Source organism: Cyphomyrmex costatus, unplaced genomic scaffold (genome assembly GCF_001594065.2).
Source record: "Cyphomyrmex costatus isolate MS0001 unplaced genomic scaffold, Ccosl1.0 scaffold13, whole genome shotgun sequence".
NCBI classification, from domain to species: domain Eukaryota; kingdom Metazoa; phylum Arthropoda; class Insecta; order Hymenoptera; family Formicidae; genus Cyphomyrmex; species Cyphomyrmex costatus.
This window is the reverse complement of record NW_017275282.1, coordinates 65,932-83,924: the sequence shown is the minus strand read 5'-3', so window position 1 is coordinate 83,924 and position 17,993 is coordinate 65,932. Positions and strand designations below refer to the sequence as shown.

Sequence of the window (17,993 nt, the reverse complement as noted above, 5' to 3'; positions counted from 1 at the left end):
ATTTATTTATTTATTTAATAATATATTGCGGAAATAGAGCAATTTTTCGAATCATCTGCAAACAGGTGAGTAACAAACAAAATATCCACATCCCGTTCCTCACTACAAACCTTGACGAATTCCTTTTTGCTTCTCTCTCCTAAATTTTCTTGCAATTAGAACAAGTTGCGCTTTAGAATATTTGCTTGAGCACACTATTAGTATTTATAGATAATTTGAACGTTAGCCACTTACTGCTACCACTGTTGCTACCTACAATCATGATCTTAGGTAAGAGAATTTGAATGCTACCGTCGTATTGTCGCATGTCTTTAGCACTATATTGACACGAACATCTGACAAATAGCATTTTTATTAATATGAATGACTTATCTAACGAACTGTCTCTGTACTGACTATACGACATCTTTTCACTGATTCTATTTTTATACTATGACTACTGATTCTGAAATTGTCTTTTTTACTTTCTCTTTTTAATTATTTTATTTACTATTCTTATCTATGCATATATGTATATTTAAGATGTTCTACTTTCATGATACCTAAAAATATATAATATGTTGTGTAGTATAAGGAGCATTACCTATATGGATACAAAATATTTTAGCGATATTTATATGAAATCATAATATTAATGTACAAATGATACTTAAATAAAAGTTTTTTTTTAAATTCTTTGATAAAAATTTTTGACTTTCTTTTATAACAATTAGAAATAATATTTATGTGAGCAATTAGTAAAAAATGTTACTTTTTCTTACATCGGAAAAATTGAAAAAAAAATCGGCTAAAAATATAATTTTAAACACAAATCTGTTCGTTCAATAACTAGGTTATCCATAAATTTGTAATTTTATCAAAAAGATATTTATCAGAAGAATGAATTAGAATGGTAACAAATAATAAGGAAGTGTAAATGTATAAGAATAATGAGAACTTTAGAAGAAAATAACAATAGAACAAGGAAGAACTATACATTAGCTCTTCGAGCTTCTAATTATCTTATTACAGCTATCGAGACTGAACTTCCCTCTTCGTAGAGTTGAAACTCCCTGCTATCGTTGGTACTTTGGAGCTGAAGTTTGTATCTTACTTCTATGTAGCGAACGCGTTTGGAATTTATTACATACACCTACCTAATTCAGGAAGCTTCGGTCGTTGAATTTCACGATTCGGTTAGCAGTTCCGTTGGCATTGATTGAATTGTTTGCATAGAAATTCTTACTGCATATTCTTGTATGTAAGAAAAACTATCAGAAATGTAAATAATAAAGATGATTAGAAAAGTAAAACGTGACATTAGTATAATATAAAGCATGTATAATATATATATATTATATATAATATATATCATACTTTTATTTATTTTTTGTTATAAAAATAATCTAAACACAAGTATAATCTTTTTATTACTTTTCATCATATTATATACGATCAATTTATAATAAAAAAAATACCTAGTATAACATATCAATTGCTTATTTAAAATAATCACTTAAATAAGACGATTTATATAATCATAGGATGCTCGAAGCAACTCATACAGTACAAAAATTTGCAACAACATTGCTGTAATGTTTGCAATGTTACTGTACTATTGTTGGATTATTGCAATATTGCTGCAATGTTGTTGCAAGCTTTTGTACTGTATGAGAAAAATTTTAATAAATATTTTAAAAAATTAAAACATATTTGTCAAAAATATAATGTAGATTATTAGAATCATATTAAAATTCACACGGCCGAAGACGCTTTGCAGTTGTCGTATTTTTAGTAGAAAGCTTCCTTAAAAGATTTGTCGCAAACTGAATTGTACTTGATAAGCCCGTAGTATTGACTCTTCTGATTGGCAGGTGTAAATTGTTTCATTCAATCATAACTTAACTGCAATCTGTATGGAAAAATATGTAATACATTATTTAAATCTAAAAATGTCAATTGTAATACATATAGGGATTTTTTTAAACGAGTACTGTTATTCAATGAATAAATAGTATCTTGACAAAATATACGTCTGTTTGCTCATGCAATGCCATACAGTTTGCAGTCAGTCTAATGTGATCAATAACGTGAGAAGATATTTTTCAACTTGTAGGGCGGGGTGAGCGCAAAGACAGCGTTATGGAGATTCCTGAGAGATTTTACGATCGAAATAGCGAATCTGACGAAGACGAGAAATGGAGGTACGCGATCCATCTTTCGTGACAAGTTAAAATGGATCAATCACTCTATTCTATTCACATTTTCGATGTATTTATTATCGATTCATCAATTATGTTTTATACCATCACATCGTTGATATTTTAGTTTCGATATATGCAACGATAAAAGAACGAATGGAAACTCTAAATCATTCTACATTGATATTCATTAAGTTAAACATAATTGAATTTGTATGGGGCATAACTTTTGTTATTACAGTCAGTCGGCGAGAAATGAAAATGGCGTCGATTTGAAACTGGGTCGCGGACAGTTGCTGCCGAAAGGATTTAAAATAAACAGTGGTAAAATATTTATTTCAATCTCATATATACATCCCTCGAAAGTAAATTATTTATCCTCACAAATTCTATATTTTATTTTAATTTTGTCGTACATATTTTTTTTTGAGTGACTCGAAAAACATTCTAAATTAAATATATACACACTGATAACCTGATAAAGGTAGAAACGTTTGTAAATTTTGTAATTTACATTTTGTTTATATTAAATAGCATCTCACATCCTAGCTTAGTATTAGACTCGTAACCTATTTAATTTCTATATTATTTTTAATTATTGTCTCACTATATTTTTAATAATTTTAAATATATACGTATTTCTTTCCAAAATTATGCATACATTTAATAAAAATTGAACAGGTATTTACTTTGGATTCATTAAATCTCGAATACTTATCAATCTTTACTTTATTAGAGAAGAGAATCCTTCTTATTACAATTTCCCTTTCGCATCCATTTAATTGTGAATATAAACATTGTAGGCGCACAGAACGGCGAAGTACAGCTGGGTTTCTATCTGTGCAAGGGAACTCTCGAGGTCGAAGTTATCTGTGCGAGGGATATTTGTCCCGAGGAGAAAGAGGAGCCAGGTAATTTGAGGAGTATACTTCCTCTCTTTGTTGCTGTTAATTCTCCTATTCGAGTTATCGTTCCTGTTTGTAGTTGCTATAAAATTCTCACAAGTTACCTTTGAGGTCCTCCAGGCTATCTATATCCTCGCGCGAGCGTTAATTCCGTAGTCGTTACTCTTACAGCGTGCGGGTGTTCGGTCTTGATTATTCATGCATTACTTTAGCGTTTAGAAACAAATTTCCGGTCCAGTGTTCAGCGCGCCAGTTAATCGCAACGACCTACATCTACTAACTTGCTAAGGTCGAAGCTGCAGTAAAACTAACGTTTTTATAAATTCTGTAGAAATATTTTAATTTAAATAACTAAGAACTATTAGTTTAGTTGTTTAAATATTTTAATTTTAGTTAGCAAAAAAGGTTTAATAAAATTTAATTTAACAGCACGATAATAAATAACATATTTACTTCTTTTCTTTAGTAATCTTTAATTATTTCTATTTTTGTGTATTATCAAAATAAAATATTTCTTTGATCTACACACATTTATTTTAAAACAAAAAAGAAAAAAATTCTTTCTACTTATAGATACGCTGTTTGATTTTAAGACCATGTTCCCAAGTATCGACGGCAAAATTTTTATCTTTATCCACAGACACTTACGTGAAGACGTACTTACGAGAACGAGACGGCGACAAGTGGCTGCAGAAGCGCAAGACCCGCGTGGTGCGACACTCGAAGACTCCGCAGTATCGGCAGACGCTGAAATACGGACGCTGCGACACTCTGCAGGGCAGACACTTGCTGGTAATGCTGTGGGAGAAGAAGCAAGCCTTCGAGAGCAACCAGGGGCTGGGCGGCGCCGAAGTGGATCTCGATCTGCTGCCACCGAAGGAATTCATCTTCGATTGGTATCCGCTCTTCCCGATCCACACCCTCGGCACGCACAACGCGGATTCACCATGATGGTTAAGGGAAAAATGGGCCCTCGAGGCTGGCGAGCTCGACCTCAGATTGAGCCTTTTGCTCAAGGACGAAGACGAGCCCGTCGTCAAGATCATCTCTTGATGGAAATCGTGGCTGATTACGTGGCAATGTTGGCTGGATCGAATTCAACGCAGTCTCGATCTACGTGAGATAACAGTATTCTATATTATTACAAGTCCTTAAGTGTAGCAACGATGCTCACGTTGTACCAGAAGGTAAATGAAGTTCGCGACGACGAAGTTTTAATCCTCCTGTGTTTCTGCGACTTTTTAGTTATAACTTTTTAGTTTACTTATATTTTCAATAGCGTGCAAATGTGTTCAAATAGAAAAGTATTTTTATTTTATTCAATCGATTAGAATTATATTATACACGAATATTAAATTTGACTATATGGTCCACCAGATGTTACAAATGTTTCGAAACATTTTTTGATCGGTCGATTAGTACAATTCTTTCTTTCGATAGATCAATCAGAAGCTTCGAAGCATTTGTAGCGCCAAGTGGACCACACCCTTAATCGGCACTCATAATTGGCTGGTATTAAATCGATAAATGTATTTTATAATAATTCATTTATCAAGATATATTTAATCAACCTAAAAATGCAAACAAACGAGTAACGAATGACATATTTACCGATTAAATGTTTAATTACTTTTTAACATTTATAAATGTGGAGGTGATAGAAGAAAAATATATTTTTAAAGTTGAAATATTATTTAAAAAGATTTTATTTTTTCTTTTAATAAATATAATGTTAAAACGAATGTCGCAGAGCACAGAAACTTCAGATTGCTTATATCGCAATACATAAAAAATGATTTTCAAAAAGAACATCAGTCAGTAATATGGATCGATCATATGGCAAACTTGATCGATAATCATACTTAGCATATATAACCGGAAGACAATCAACTTCAGAGGGTTCAGTATTGAAGAAGACAATCAACTTTAAAAAATGTGAAGACATAATGCTTTCATTGACCTTACGCTTGTGGGACGACATCGGCGTCAGCGTCGTCGCGTTTTTTTTTTTTTTTTTTGCGAAGAGAAAGAAAAGAGAGGATGAGGAAAATAGATTCGAGAGAACTCAGTTCCTTCGATTAGCGCCTTTCGTGATTCGCGAGTGTCATGTCGGCACTCGCGGTGATTTTAGCAATAAAGGTGTACCTGCGCAAGTCTTGTTTGCACGAAGCAGCAGGGACAAAGAATACGGAAAGGTACGGAAAGTTTATTTTTCGATGAGTAACTACAGAAACAAATGGAAGCAGCCATGTATCCTGATGAAATGATAAGGGTCCATTTTTCCCGAAACAAATATAATGACAAATACGTCGATTGTGCGAAGCGAAACTCGATCGACATCTGCCGCCGGCAGCGGTCTCATCTGGTTGATCCAGTCAGGGATTCGATCGAATTTCATACGTGCTAATTCAAATATCGATATTTAAGAGTCAACAGGGATATATAGCCTGTTTGATCTTTCTATATGCCAACGAGACGCTTTCAGGGGATTCGCGTTTCTATTTAAAGTAGATATTTGATTTGGAATGCGGAACAGAAATTTGCAGTAACGCATAGTACAATTACGATTTCTTTGTTCAAATAATTGGCTAATTCTGAATTATATTATCCTTTTCTCTTGCTTTAAATTTCACATATAAATAAACATTAATTTGTACAAATATTATACCAACGTTATAGAACACTAACCATAAACTGACGTATTATTATCAATCTTAAATTATAGATTTAGAATTTTTGTATATACATAGCGTTCCAAAAATATGATGACTCTAGGAAAATAGAAAACGGAATCAAATGAAATGCCTCGATTAGCGTAACTACTTAATGCTTTAACTATTTAATGGTAGACAATCGTTTCAAGGCTCGCTGGCCGAGTCGATGATAAAAAAAAAATGGAGCAATTAGCACGAGGTGGTGGCGAGATGAGCGGATGAGTTCCCGGAGGTAACTTCGCGGTTAACTTGAATAATAACCAACCAAACTCAGTGTTTAGAAGTCGCACAATTTTTGTAGCTCGTAGACTGGTAGCGGGACTTCGATGTTTCTCAGATGTAATACTGACGTCCCGTTTTGCGTAGCGTCTCGAAGATCATTATGACTCCACGAAGCAATCCCGAGCAGTTCGATTGGCGATAAAAAAGATAACGGAGAAAAATTGGCAGAGATGACGTGTGGGGAGAAATATACAACAAAAATTCACGAGCTTAATTTATCGCTTCGGGATGATTTACGGTGATTCTCGGGACGTGTTAATGTGAATGTTTAAATCCTACAATGTCCCACGACGAAATTAGGGACATAATGGTTTGTCCAGAATTATTGCGCTTACCCCGCCCGAGTAATTAGTGATAGGTAATAAACGTGATAATATTGTAACAAAATTAATTAATGATTCGGCAGCATTCTCACGATATGATCCATGAGTCATGTCTTAAATGATTGAAAAGTTCACAAATTTATTATTATTATTATTATTATGCTGACAATGAGTGTGATGCATGCACAGACGGAGGAACACGCGACAGTAAGTGGTGTATGTGTATAAGGATTACGGCGTCGATTCCGGGACGTGGTATACACATGCATATCTATATATAAATATATTATACATTATTACAATCTGCGGGGAAACTGTAACGAAGGATAATCAAAATGTACATGTGTTTAAATGATACGATTAAGGATAAATACAGTGTCACTGTTTCATATCATTAAAACTCGGTGTTAATGATGTAGATGTTTAAGGGATGTCAACGAAAGTTCAATCGAAAATTTATTTTCGCAAGTCCTTTGAAACGAAATTCTTAACGACGATATACGTACATAGTTCTTACACTAGTAACTTCATTTCGTTGCAGTAGTAAATTTACTTTCCTCTAGGTATGTTTTCGTTCTACCTTTTTATAAATAACTACAAGTATTCTCTGTGAAAAAAATATCAGACTCTGACTTTTCCTATGAGAACTTTTATTTATTCACCATTAATGTCGGGTCTCCAAGATCAATAGTTTAGACAAATCTTGCGATTCCTTTGAGGATTCCTTTGCAAATGACAGATTTTTAATCGAAAAGATATGCAGGAATCGCGGAATCGCGAGGACCTAAGCATCCGAAGAAAGTAATTTTTTACTTAAATACACAGCAAGAAAACGTATCGGTCCGAAAAAAAGAAAAAAAGAGATACTTTAATTACGGTTGTGCTGTTCACGCATCTTACGTCGATATAATTGCTACATCAGTCTCTTAACGCCTCGAACGCTAGCGATACGCCTCGCAAGATTCATAAACGAGACGATTGTGCCTTCGCGAGGGCTACGTCAGATATATCGTAGAAAAAGAATAACTTCACGGATAAAATCGGTCTAGAAGCGTATCCGATATCATGAAAACATATTAAACGACACAAATTCGAATTTTGCTGTAAAATTATGCATGACTTCATATAATCTTGTATCTTTTATTTATTTTGTTATATACTCAATTACTCATATTATGATCTTAATAATATTACGCATTCGCCAAAGTCGTTATATTCTAATTAACGTGCAGTTTGTAACTCAATTAAATTTTCATCCAATTTATTTTTTTTTTTTCATGAATGAACGATAATTTATACGAATCATGTTAAAAAAACAAGAAAATAGATTCAAGATATGATCTTAGCAAATGACGTAAACAGAAAGTATAAGCGAAAAAGATGTTTGTGGCGAAGGTAAAGGAAATCGGCGAAACTTTCGACGAAAGATCACGATTTAATTCGAGCAAATGTATTTCATCGGAAGTTTCCTCATACGAAGATTATCGCATGGACAATCTTGTCGTACGAATGCAATCATCTATACTTTAGACGGAGGACTTCTCTCCTTTGTAATAGTTGAGCGCATTCTAAACAAGTTTTCTACTAGCCTTCGAAGTGACCTAATAACTATTACTATTATCATTAGTTATCGGTGCCGTTGTTATTGTTATCACTATTGCTGCTGCTTGTTCTCTTCTTGGGGCTATTCTAGATCAATCAATACTTATTAAAGTTCGAAACGAGAATTTATATTTCGTAACATTAGTTTTAAATTACACTGATCTTTACTAATGAAACTATAAATGAGACAAATTAATTTTTTGTTCTTCAAATTATTGTTTTATCGTTAATATTATTCTGTGTATTTATTAAATATGTTCTCTATAATTCTTATATAATATTAATTTTTTAATTAGACACTTTTTAATTCATATATGTATATATTTCCAAGTTTGATATTTTGTTATATTTATTTATTTATTTACATTTTGAAAAATAAATAAAATTAATTTTCTTTTGTAATTAAATGCAGATAAATGTACAATTATAGTATATTATATTAATTATATTTATGTTCTACATTTAGAAGTCTAAAAAGTCTAAGGACAAAAAATTAAATTGTTCGTACTCGAATGTGCTATCCTTCGCTCATTTTACGCACGTTTCTGAAAATCTTGTAGCAGTTTTCGACGAAGTTCGAGCTTACGATAAAAAGTTAGCTTACAATAAAATCCTTACATTATAGTAAAATCTAGACACATGTCATTCGCTCAAATAGAGAGCAACTACGATTTTTCTACGATACAGAACGCTAGCACTTTAATGTAGAGCATGACTTGAGTCTGTTTCACTATTGTCTTACGTCTAATTACGACGAACGCATATGTACACACCAAGTACACACAGAGACAGACAAACGAACAGACAAACAGGCAAACAAACACATGTGTACGCAAATACGTTGAAATCAATCTTGACAATCGAAACTATTGGTTCAAACTTATGCTGTGGATCTTTAGAAGATAATATGTCGTACTTATTACATTTCATATATTATATATAATATGGGCCGTGTGTAAAATATTTATTAAGACGAGCGTACACATCGCTAATTATTACACAACTGTAAATTATCAGGTCAATCAGTCGCAGATAAAAACATTCTTTAAAAAGTGATTGATGAATGTACTTGAGAGAAGTAGGCTTTTTTTCTCTCGAGATGAAATGGATATTGGCACGATTGATCACCTCGTTGAGAACGCTGTTAATTAAGAGTTACATGCAACGACCTGTTCCCTTACATATCTGTGTTGTACTCGTTTTAACGTCTAATTGTAAGTGTCAGGGATAATCTCACGGAAGCGCGCGCATGTCTTTCAAACGTGGATCAAACAACAACGGCAAGTTCTCTAGCCTGCGTAGCAGGAAATGTGCTCGTATCGGCGTTTCGGTAATACAAATCAATCTTGTAGGTATCTGCTTGTATGTGTGTGTAATTTACTCGATTCTTAATGAACTATTTAATATAGTATTATTGATGCTAAAACTTAACGAAAGACAGATTGCTTATCGGTCTATTACACTTTAATTCATAACGAAACGCCATGCGAGAATTATGAAGAAACTAATCATTTGCTGATTATAACGTTTTTCTTATCCGTCTCTCATTTCGATCAATATCGATATATGATTTTCGTTACTTGTTCAATCATACTTTGCCTACATTTCGCGAGAAAAGGTGTCTCGCGGAAATTTATAAGCGATCGGCTATAAGGTTGATCACAATCTCCGTTTCTCAACAGGAAGTGCTCAAGTACGGCCTAAAATCACATTCAAATGCGACGCGAAAGGAATGCTTGATCCTCGTAGATACGCGATTAATCGTTACATATGTACACCTGTAAGTATTAGCCGTTAAACTAATGATTTGTAAAATGTATAATTAAAACGAAGTCTCAACGCTTCGAGAGAAGAGGAGAAAGGCGAAAAACGGAATTGTACGTGAAAGATTTTAAACGAGTTACAATAATCATTCGGGACCCAAATAATTTCGGCCGCAGAACAATTATAGGGACTGATAGTTAAATGTGTTTAGCGATAATTAGTCTGGAAAAGTCAAATTAAATTAAATTCGACTAGAGTGATTCATCGTTAAAAAATACCCTCTTTGATTAGTAGAAAACACTTGAACTAATCGACTTCTTCTCATATTCTATGATATCGTTTCACTCGAGACACAGCTCGAGCTTTTATATACTAAAGCAATTATTTTTTCCAATCTTCTCCGCGTTTCGTCTTTCTAATATAACGCTATCGTTAGTGACTATAGATACTTATAAAATTAGAGAGAGAACTTATAAAATTAGACACTGTAAGAAATTCTGCCATTTTCTCATCAGCCATAGAAATGGCAGTTAAAAAACGTTTTGCTGGTATACAGCAAGCTGATTTCCTTTGATCCTGACACGTGTTGTGAGCTGTCAAAAATTTAGAAGTTTATACGCAGAATTTTATTTATAAAATTCATCTTTTTGCGTAGTGAGTACATGAAAAGTAGTGAGTACAAATTGCACTTGTGTAGAAATTGTTGATATTCACTTACTCTTAAATGAAAATTACTCTAAACTTTATTTTGAATATTGATTTTTTTTAAGAATAAAAGTATTAATATTAAAGAAGTACATCCACATTTTTATAAATCGTTTAATACGATCACTTCGTATAATTAGCTATAAAGTTTAAATTATATTATACATATTTTTAATATTTTAAAATGACAGCTATCTCTTCTAACATATCTCTGCACGTAATTTTCATTAATAAAATTAAATCTCTGACATCAGTTTGAATGTAATAAATGACTGACAACGTGTCAAGGAAAGTACTGAAGAATATCAGCGTAAATAGAAATATACTAAGGCCTTGTAAAGTCTTGTATAAAAAGGGCAAGTGTCGACGATTCTTTCTTGCTTTGTTTTACTAGAATTATTAGAGATTTTTTAAATTGTGCTATAATTTTTACGAGCGATCGTGCAATCGCTCTGCGCTCGCGTACACTTTCACGAAAGTGATGGTTCGCAAAAAAGCGCAATGTGGGAAAGACACCCTTAACGTAGCTAAAAGATGTAGATACGATATGTTATTACACATATATCAAACTCAATGTGATGTTCCCTGCATGTTGAATGTTGATTGTCACGTATGTGGATTTAGAATCACAAAGTGTGATAGAATTGCGGATTAATCATGAGTATGGATAATTATTAGCGGTTAAGCGAATTGCGATATAATTTTCTTTCTATCGGTTTTATAGAAATTGGTGATTATAAAGCTGTCTTGATTTGATTAAACATTGATTGATCGATAATGCAAGGAAATTCCTGAGCCGAATGACACTTATTTTTAATACAATACTTATTTTTAATACAATACGCTTATACAAATCTACATTTACTGAAATTTTAGTTTTATGAAAAACACAACTCTGTGAATAAAAAAGATTTTCAAATAAACGTGATATTTTTATTGATTGTTTAAAAACTTTATTGTTTAAAAGAAGCTCTTAATAGTAATTATAAAATATTTAAGATGAGCTCTTGTTGAAGTAATATTTTCAGTTTCTAAATTTCTAATACAAAATAAAGAAATAACGCGAATATTTTATCTCAGAAGTTTCTCATAATCTATGAATCAAAGTTTCTCTTAATAATTGACAAACTTATTTTAATTTTAATTAAAGTTAATTTTTATTTAATTTTAATCAATTAATTATTATTAACAAATATAAACTGAGTTTTCTCTTTTTATTCGCACCGTTAAAAAAAGCTATGAAAATATCTGACATAACTTCTATAATTTATTTTTACGAGAAAAGTAATTCTTTAAGAAACAAACAAAAAATAGTATTCTCTATTAAAAGATATTTTTATTAGCAGTGAATCTTGTGATTTTATTCACATTTAAATTAGTTCACATCTATTTAAATAGATGTGAATAAAATTTATTCACATCTATTTAAAAGTCTCATTTTATTCTAAAACGCGTATTATATTTAATTATTGACTTGTATTTAATATTCTACGTAATGATGAAATGCCGAGCATCGATATTGAGTATATTTGTATATGATAACATTAATAATTTCTAATTGTGTGAATCAACAGTAAATAGAATAAGAATAAAGCAAGAATAATAAAGAAAAGGACATATAATTAAGTAATAACGTAGTATTTAGAATAGACATTATTATTAACTTCTTCAGTGAGGAAAAAGTATTTTTCCATATATCGGAAGAGCGAAAAAGAGAGATCGAGAAAGAGAGAGAGAGAGAGAGAGAGAGAGAGAGAGAGAGAGAGAGAGAGAGAGAGAGAGAGAGAGAATTCTATTATAGTACAATATTATATGTAATATTTTTCTTGAGAAAGTACAGGAAGGACCATCATATATATCTTGCAAGATTGCAAATAGTTTCGATTAGCCAGCTATTAAATTAGAACAACATAGATGGACATAGCTTCGTTTTCGAATTAATTTTTCGAAGATTGAAATCGACTGCTGTGTTCGGTCGTGTTAAGAATGACGTGCAAAAAAGGTGATACGAGATGATATATAAAGATAAGGAGTGTCAGATTGATAAAATGTATAGTTACTTTATACGGAACACCTGTAACATAATGGAACAAAAAGAAGTCATAGCCAGTTTCTTTGCTCCTCGTTAAAAATTCAGCAACGATTTACATGTCGCAAATTTTTTAAAGATTTGTCTCTATGAATTTTGATTATTGTTTCCTGTTTAGTATAAATATTAACATTTAATAAGCTACTGCTCTTGCTTTTATATGTTGAACATCACGAGTGTATCAAATGGTACTAATCAAATATAGTTGCGTATGCAAGTATATCTACATATATACATATATATATATATATATGCATATATATATATATGTATATACATATAGGATTGAAGATTAAAAATTTTACTGTAAACAAGAATATTATTTTTGTATATTTTCCACGTATATTTAACACATACGGAAATATTCCATAGTGTTCTCTGCGAAGCGGCGATTTGAGCCTATTCATTTTAATTGCTGCTGCTCTCATGCACTTGTTTCTTTTCTTCTTGTCTATTTCAAATTAAAATGCGTTTACTCTATTTGAGATGCAAAAGATGCAGGTAGAATGATCAGACCTAACAGCGTTGAGCTCGAAGGTTGACTGACTCGTAGTGTGCATAATACGCGCGTATGTGTAAACGTCTGTGTAAGTCTTTTGAGTTATGATCTACCATTTTGGGGAAAAATTTATGGATTAATGTAAATTCCTTCCATTTTACGTAGATTTTCTTCTTACACACACGTAACACGTGCAAACACATGCAAATACATACACATATACACGCACACACATACACATTACCTGTGCGAAAGAGATGCTGCAGATATAAAACAAACATTAGATAATTAAAGATGTGAAAAAAGCGAGATTGAACTGCTGCTCGTTCCTGTAATTATCAGAGACATGTTCTGTTCTCATGTAAAGCACACATACCAAAATAATAAATAATATTTTTTGTCGACGTAATTACTTGTCTTCATTTCCTCTTCCGCAATGTACGACGAAAGAAATATTCAAGTTAAAAGTATTCAAAACTGCAAGTAATTTAATTTAAGTAATTTATCTAAGTTAAATAAAATGACAAGCACCATTCCAATTTTTCTATTTATATTTATATCACATTTAAGAGTAATAATGAATAATTTCATATTTGTAAAAATTGTAAACTTATACTCGCTCTTATATCAAAAGTTCATTTTTAGTAACAAAAAAAAGGTTTTAAATAGCAGTTTTACGCGCGCAAATATCATTGACAGTATAATTAATTTTGTTTGAGTTAAACTAAATTATTTAAATATTAATTAAACTTTTGAAATATATGATAAATATTGATCTTCTCCAAAAAATTGCACATAAATAAAACATAATTATTAAATAAAGTAAACACTAATCTATTACATAGAGTTCAATATTGCTTACGATAAAAAAGAAATATATTTGCAGCATGTAATGCATTTATCATTACATAATAATAGATTACATAAAATTGCACAATGTATAAATACTTGTGATAACATTACAATTAGACAATGGACTGCTTTAAATTTCATAAAATATTCAAAGACAAATTTCGAATTTACAAGCTGTTAATAGAACATTTTATAGACTTATGTAATTAATCGATCTCTTTGTCAGGTTTAATTAGATTTTAAGATTAAAAATAAATTATGTATATTCGTCAAGTTGTCAAATTAAAATACATACATTTATAATTTGACGACACACAATTTCAACCTATGTTCACGTTAATTCATGATCATCTTGTATATAATACTGCTCGCTTTCTATTATGTTTAGAAGGAAAGCACATTCCTATACTAGGCAATGTTTCATCAAAGGTAATGTTAATCTCGTGCATTCTGCGAAAGGAATATAACATCCCTTCTGATGTGATTTGATAAAATAATTAGGATTTAAACAATTTCTCTGCAACTGTAATTATTTCATCGCGTATATTTGTAATAAGTAGGTACAGACTACGTATGTACATACATGTCTATCCGTACATGATGTTCAAACGTATAACTAATATTCCTTTCACCGCATTTAAACATCTTACTTGCATGATATGTAAAATGTTATGAGAAGTAAATATCACGTCCAGTCATCAGTATTGCACCGTATCATTAAAATACGATTTAATATATTCCACATCACGTACTTTCACTAACCATATAAGTTTTAATTTTATTATGTAAGTTATATATTTCTCTTTCTCACTTTTCTCTGCGAATATCGTTATGTCACGGTTCATCTATTTAAAAAAAAGAGAAAAAATAATCACAAAAAACATCAATCATTATTTATTTGTTGAATTTACAAGAAAATCGTAGATAGATATATATATTTACAAATTGTGTACGTCTTACGTGCAAAAACGGCCAACCTTACTGAAGTTCGCGTGATTGTTAACATTTAAATTAAAAGTATAACAAAAACTATGATATAGTGCTAATTTAATTATTTATCAATTTTATAGACATGTATATTTAAAATCCAATATATAATACGCAACTTTTATTTAAAATTATGACAGTAATGTTATCATCCGAGTTTAATTATCAATGGAGATAATAACTGTAGAAGAAAAATTGTAATTTTATTGCAATATGTAAAATATTATAGATGCATAATTATTAATGCAGTATTTAAATAGCAAAAAATCATAAATTTAGTAATACATTATATAAAATTTGTGTTTAAGGGGATCTTTAGACATCTTACACACAGACAATTACGTGTCATTGACACATCACTACATCAATATCTTACTCACGCACGCCACTATATGTAGATTTTTGTACGTAATTATGTTTTAATTAGACATCTAAATCTAATTTTAAGAACTCCACGCTGTTTCTTCATGCAAACTACGTGCCTGTGGACTACTATTTCTTAAGTACAGATTGCGCAGCTTTTATATAAATTATAAAACAAATGTTGTTACGACACGTGCAACGACTTGACAGCTCTGGACTTCTGGAGTGCCATATTGGACTAAAAAATGGTAAAGAAGAACTCAGTTTTGAAATTTTTTATCGTTTTCAGCATAAATTCTACCTCACAGGTACGTATTAATGCGTATACTTTAATTCTGTAAAAGGATTTTCGAATCTGTGAATGACAAAAAAATATTTACGATACAAAAATTATACGATTCAGTCGGTAATACAGGAGGCTTTAGGATCCCCTTAATATTCGCAAACTTATATCAATTGTCGATATTGTCATCGTTCTTCAATTACCTCCGAGGACTTTATTGTGGTATTTATATCATTATTAAAAGTAACTTATGTGTGTGTCTAATACTATCTTTAATAGTATCTTGTCAGAGTGTCTTAGGAAAAAAGGGATTCACATATTGACTCAGATATCGTGTAGTCTATCAAAAATCATATTACAACGATTAATTAATTAAAAAAGACACTGTTAACATTTTCTACTTTCTATTATTTTGTTATAATGATAATGGAATATTTAAGAGCAACCGCTTCAAAGATCGATGTAGGTAAATACCTCAATTTGAATTTATCCTTCAATCTATACGACTATTTTTGTACTAAAAATTTAAGATCGAGTGACAATTATTTCAAGAATGAATCTTTAAGAATAAATTTTCACTCTTTTGGAATTAATCGGTCTCTTATATAATCGAGTGAGCAGCTGCTTCACTCGATCAGCCAAAGTGATTTAAGCATCGGATGATAATTCAATGCAAGATGCATTGAACGTCACTTCAATAGAGTAAATTCTTAATCGCTAGGAGCGCTGCAGTCGTTTTGCTGTTATGAACGAGACGGTACCATCTTGGTTATCCGTTACATATTTCAGCGATTTTTGTTTCCGAGAGACAATCGACCTCGTATTTTATAAGACAAACAAGTGTGAATTATTTGTTTTGTGTGATTGTGATTAATTGATTATGCATGCATTGTACGCGATGAATTCGAACATCCTGCCACAGGTAAGCATTATTATTTATTGAGGAAAGACACGTGAATTCCATAATTTCCCAGCAAGTAGATATGACTGTAATAGAAATATGTAAATATCATTTTACATCTATATTAAACCTTCATTTCTACAATTGATTTTGCGATTCACGAAGATATATGCATATCCATTGCTCCCATTCCACTTAGCATAGCTGAAAACAGAGCGCTTTCTCCTCATCCGGATATATGGCTACGTTCGAAAACGTTACTCGGTTCACTCGGATGCCTTCAATACCTCGGATGCATTAAAGACTATATCAGAATCTAGCCATGAGCGGTCTTATCAAAATTCTAGCGAAGAGAAAAATATATTGTATAAGAGCGTCTAACACCTTTATTACTTCACTTTTCAGCATCAACACAATCCGTGAAAAAAAAATATATACAGATTTAATATAATTAAATATAAATTTTATTAAAATTTAATATAATACTTATTAACAATTCCAATAAATGTGGTTTTATTAAAACCTTATATAGATTTAATTTGGACCATATAATGATCCATATTAAGTTATTAATTCAACTTATTAAGACCTTATTAAAACTTATTAAAACTTGTTAAGACCATATTAAAACATATTAATTCAACTTATTTAAAACTTATTAAGATTTAATTAAATATATATAAATTGGACATTAATAAGATTTAATAAGGACTTATTAAACTTAAATAAGTTTATAATATAAACTATATTAAAAATATATATTTATTTATAAGGTTATATAAAGACTTTATAAATTCTTTATATGAATTTTGATGAATCTTTATAAAGAACTTATAAGACTTTTATTTAGAATATATAAATTTTTTTTTCGCGGGAACGCACGCAGAATGTTACAAAGATATTTTTATTTTAGTATATGCTCTATATCCCTACATTCTTAAATCCATAGTTTAATAACCAAGGAGCTTAAATAAATTAAAAATCGAATTTGAGATATATAGGCCGCGGTCTAAATACACGACGTAAACGTAGCCATAGGATCTTTAGGATGCATCAACTTGTTCTTGTTTAACAGTACATTAGATGAACAACAATAACAAAAACGATCATAGAGGCGACCCGAGCGATATTTCCAAACGCAGTCTATATGATCTCTGATAATTTGGTGCGATCGAACTATACATCTGATATACATATATGTATATTAGATACGTGAGTGACTATAGCATTTGCACAGAATACTCGTCATTCGAATGTAAATCACTCTTCATTTAATGATTTCAAGTATCGAGTTGTAATAATTACTTTTTTAATTTTTCCATCTCTTAAAAGAGTAAATATATCTCGGTCGCAATACAAATTTTGTTATACTCGCAAAATCTACAAATCCAACGTTAGTTAGCTGTCAACACACCATTTTGGCACATTCCGATATTTCACTTTCCAAGAAAACGTAAGAGGCGTTTGCAGAGATATTGGAATCTGGATTTTCCCTTGCTCTGTTAGTCTTATATTGATGAGAGTGGGGATAATCTTCTTAGACC

General features: G+C 31.1%; 1 protein-coding gene across 1 annotated transcript in view; it reads left to right on the top strand.

The window, feature by feature from the left end:
- Fife (regulating synaptic membrane exocytosis protein fife) overlaps positions 1–4,036 on the top strand; it is an 82,734-nt gene extending 78,698 nt beyond the window's left edge. Inside the window, exons 14-17 of the mRNA XM_018550812.1 lie at positions 2,075–2,183; positions 2,422–2,504; positions 2,984–3,091; positions 3,726–4,036. Coding sequence (XP_018406314.1) covers positions 2,075–2,183; positions 2,422–2,504; positions 2,984–3,091; positions 3,726–4,036 — 611 coding nt within the window. The remainder of the gene's footprint in view (positions 1–2,074; positions 2,184–2,421; positions 2,505–2,983; positions 3,092–3,725) is intronic.
- Positions 4,037–17,993: the final 13,957 nt, after the last annotated feature.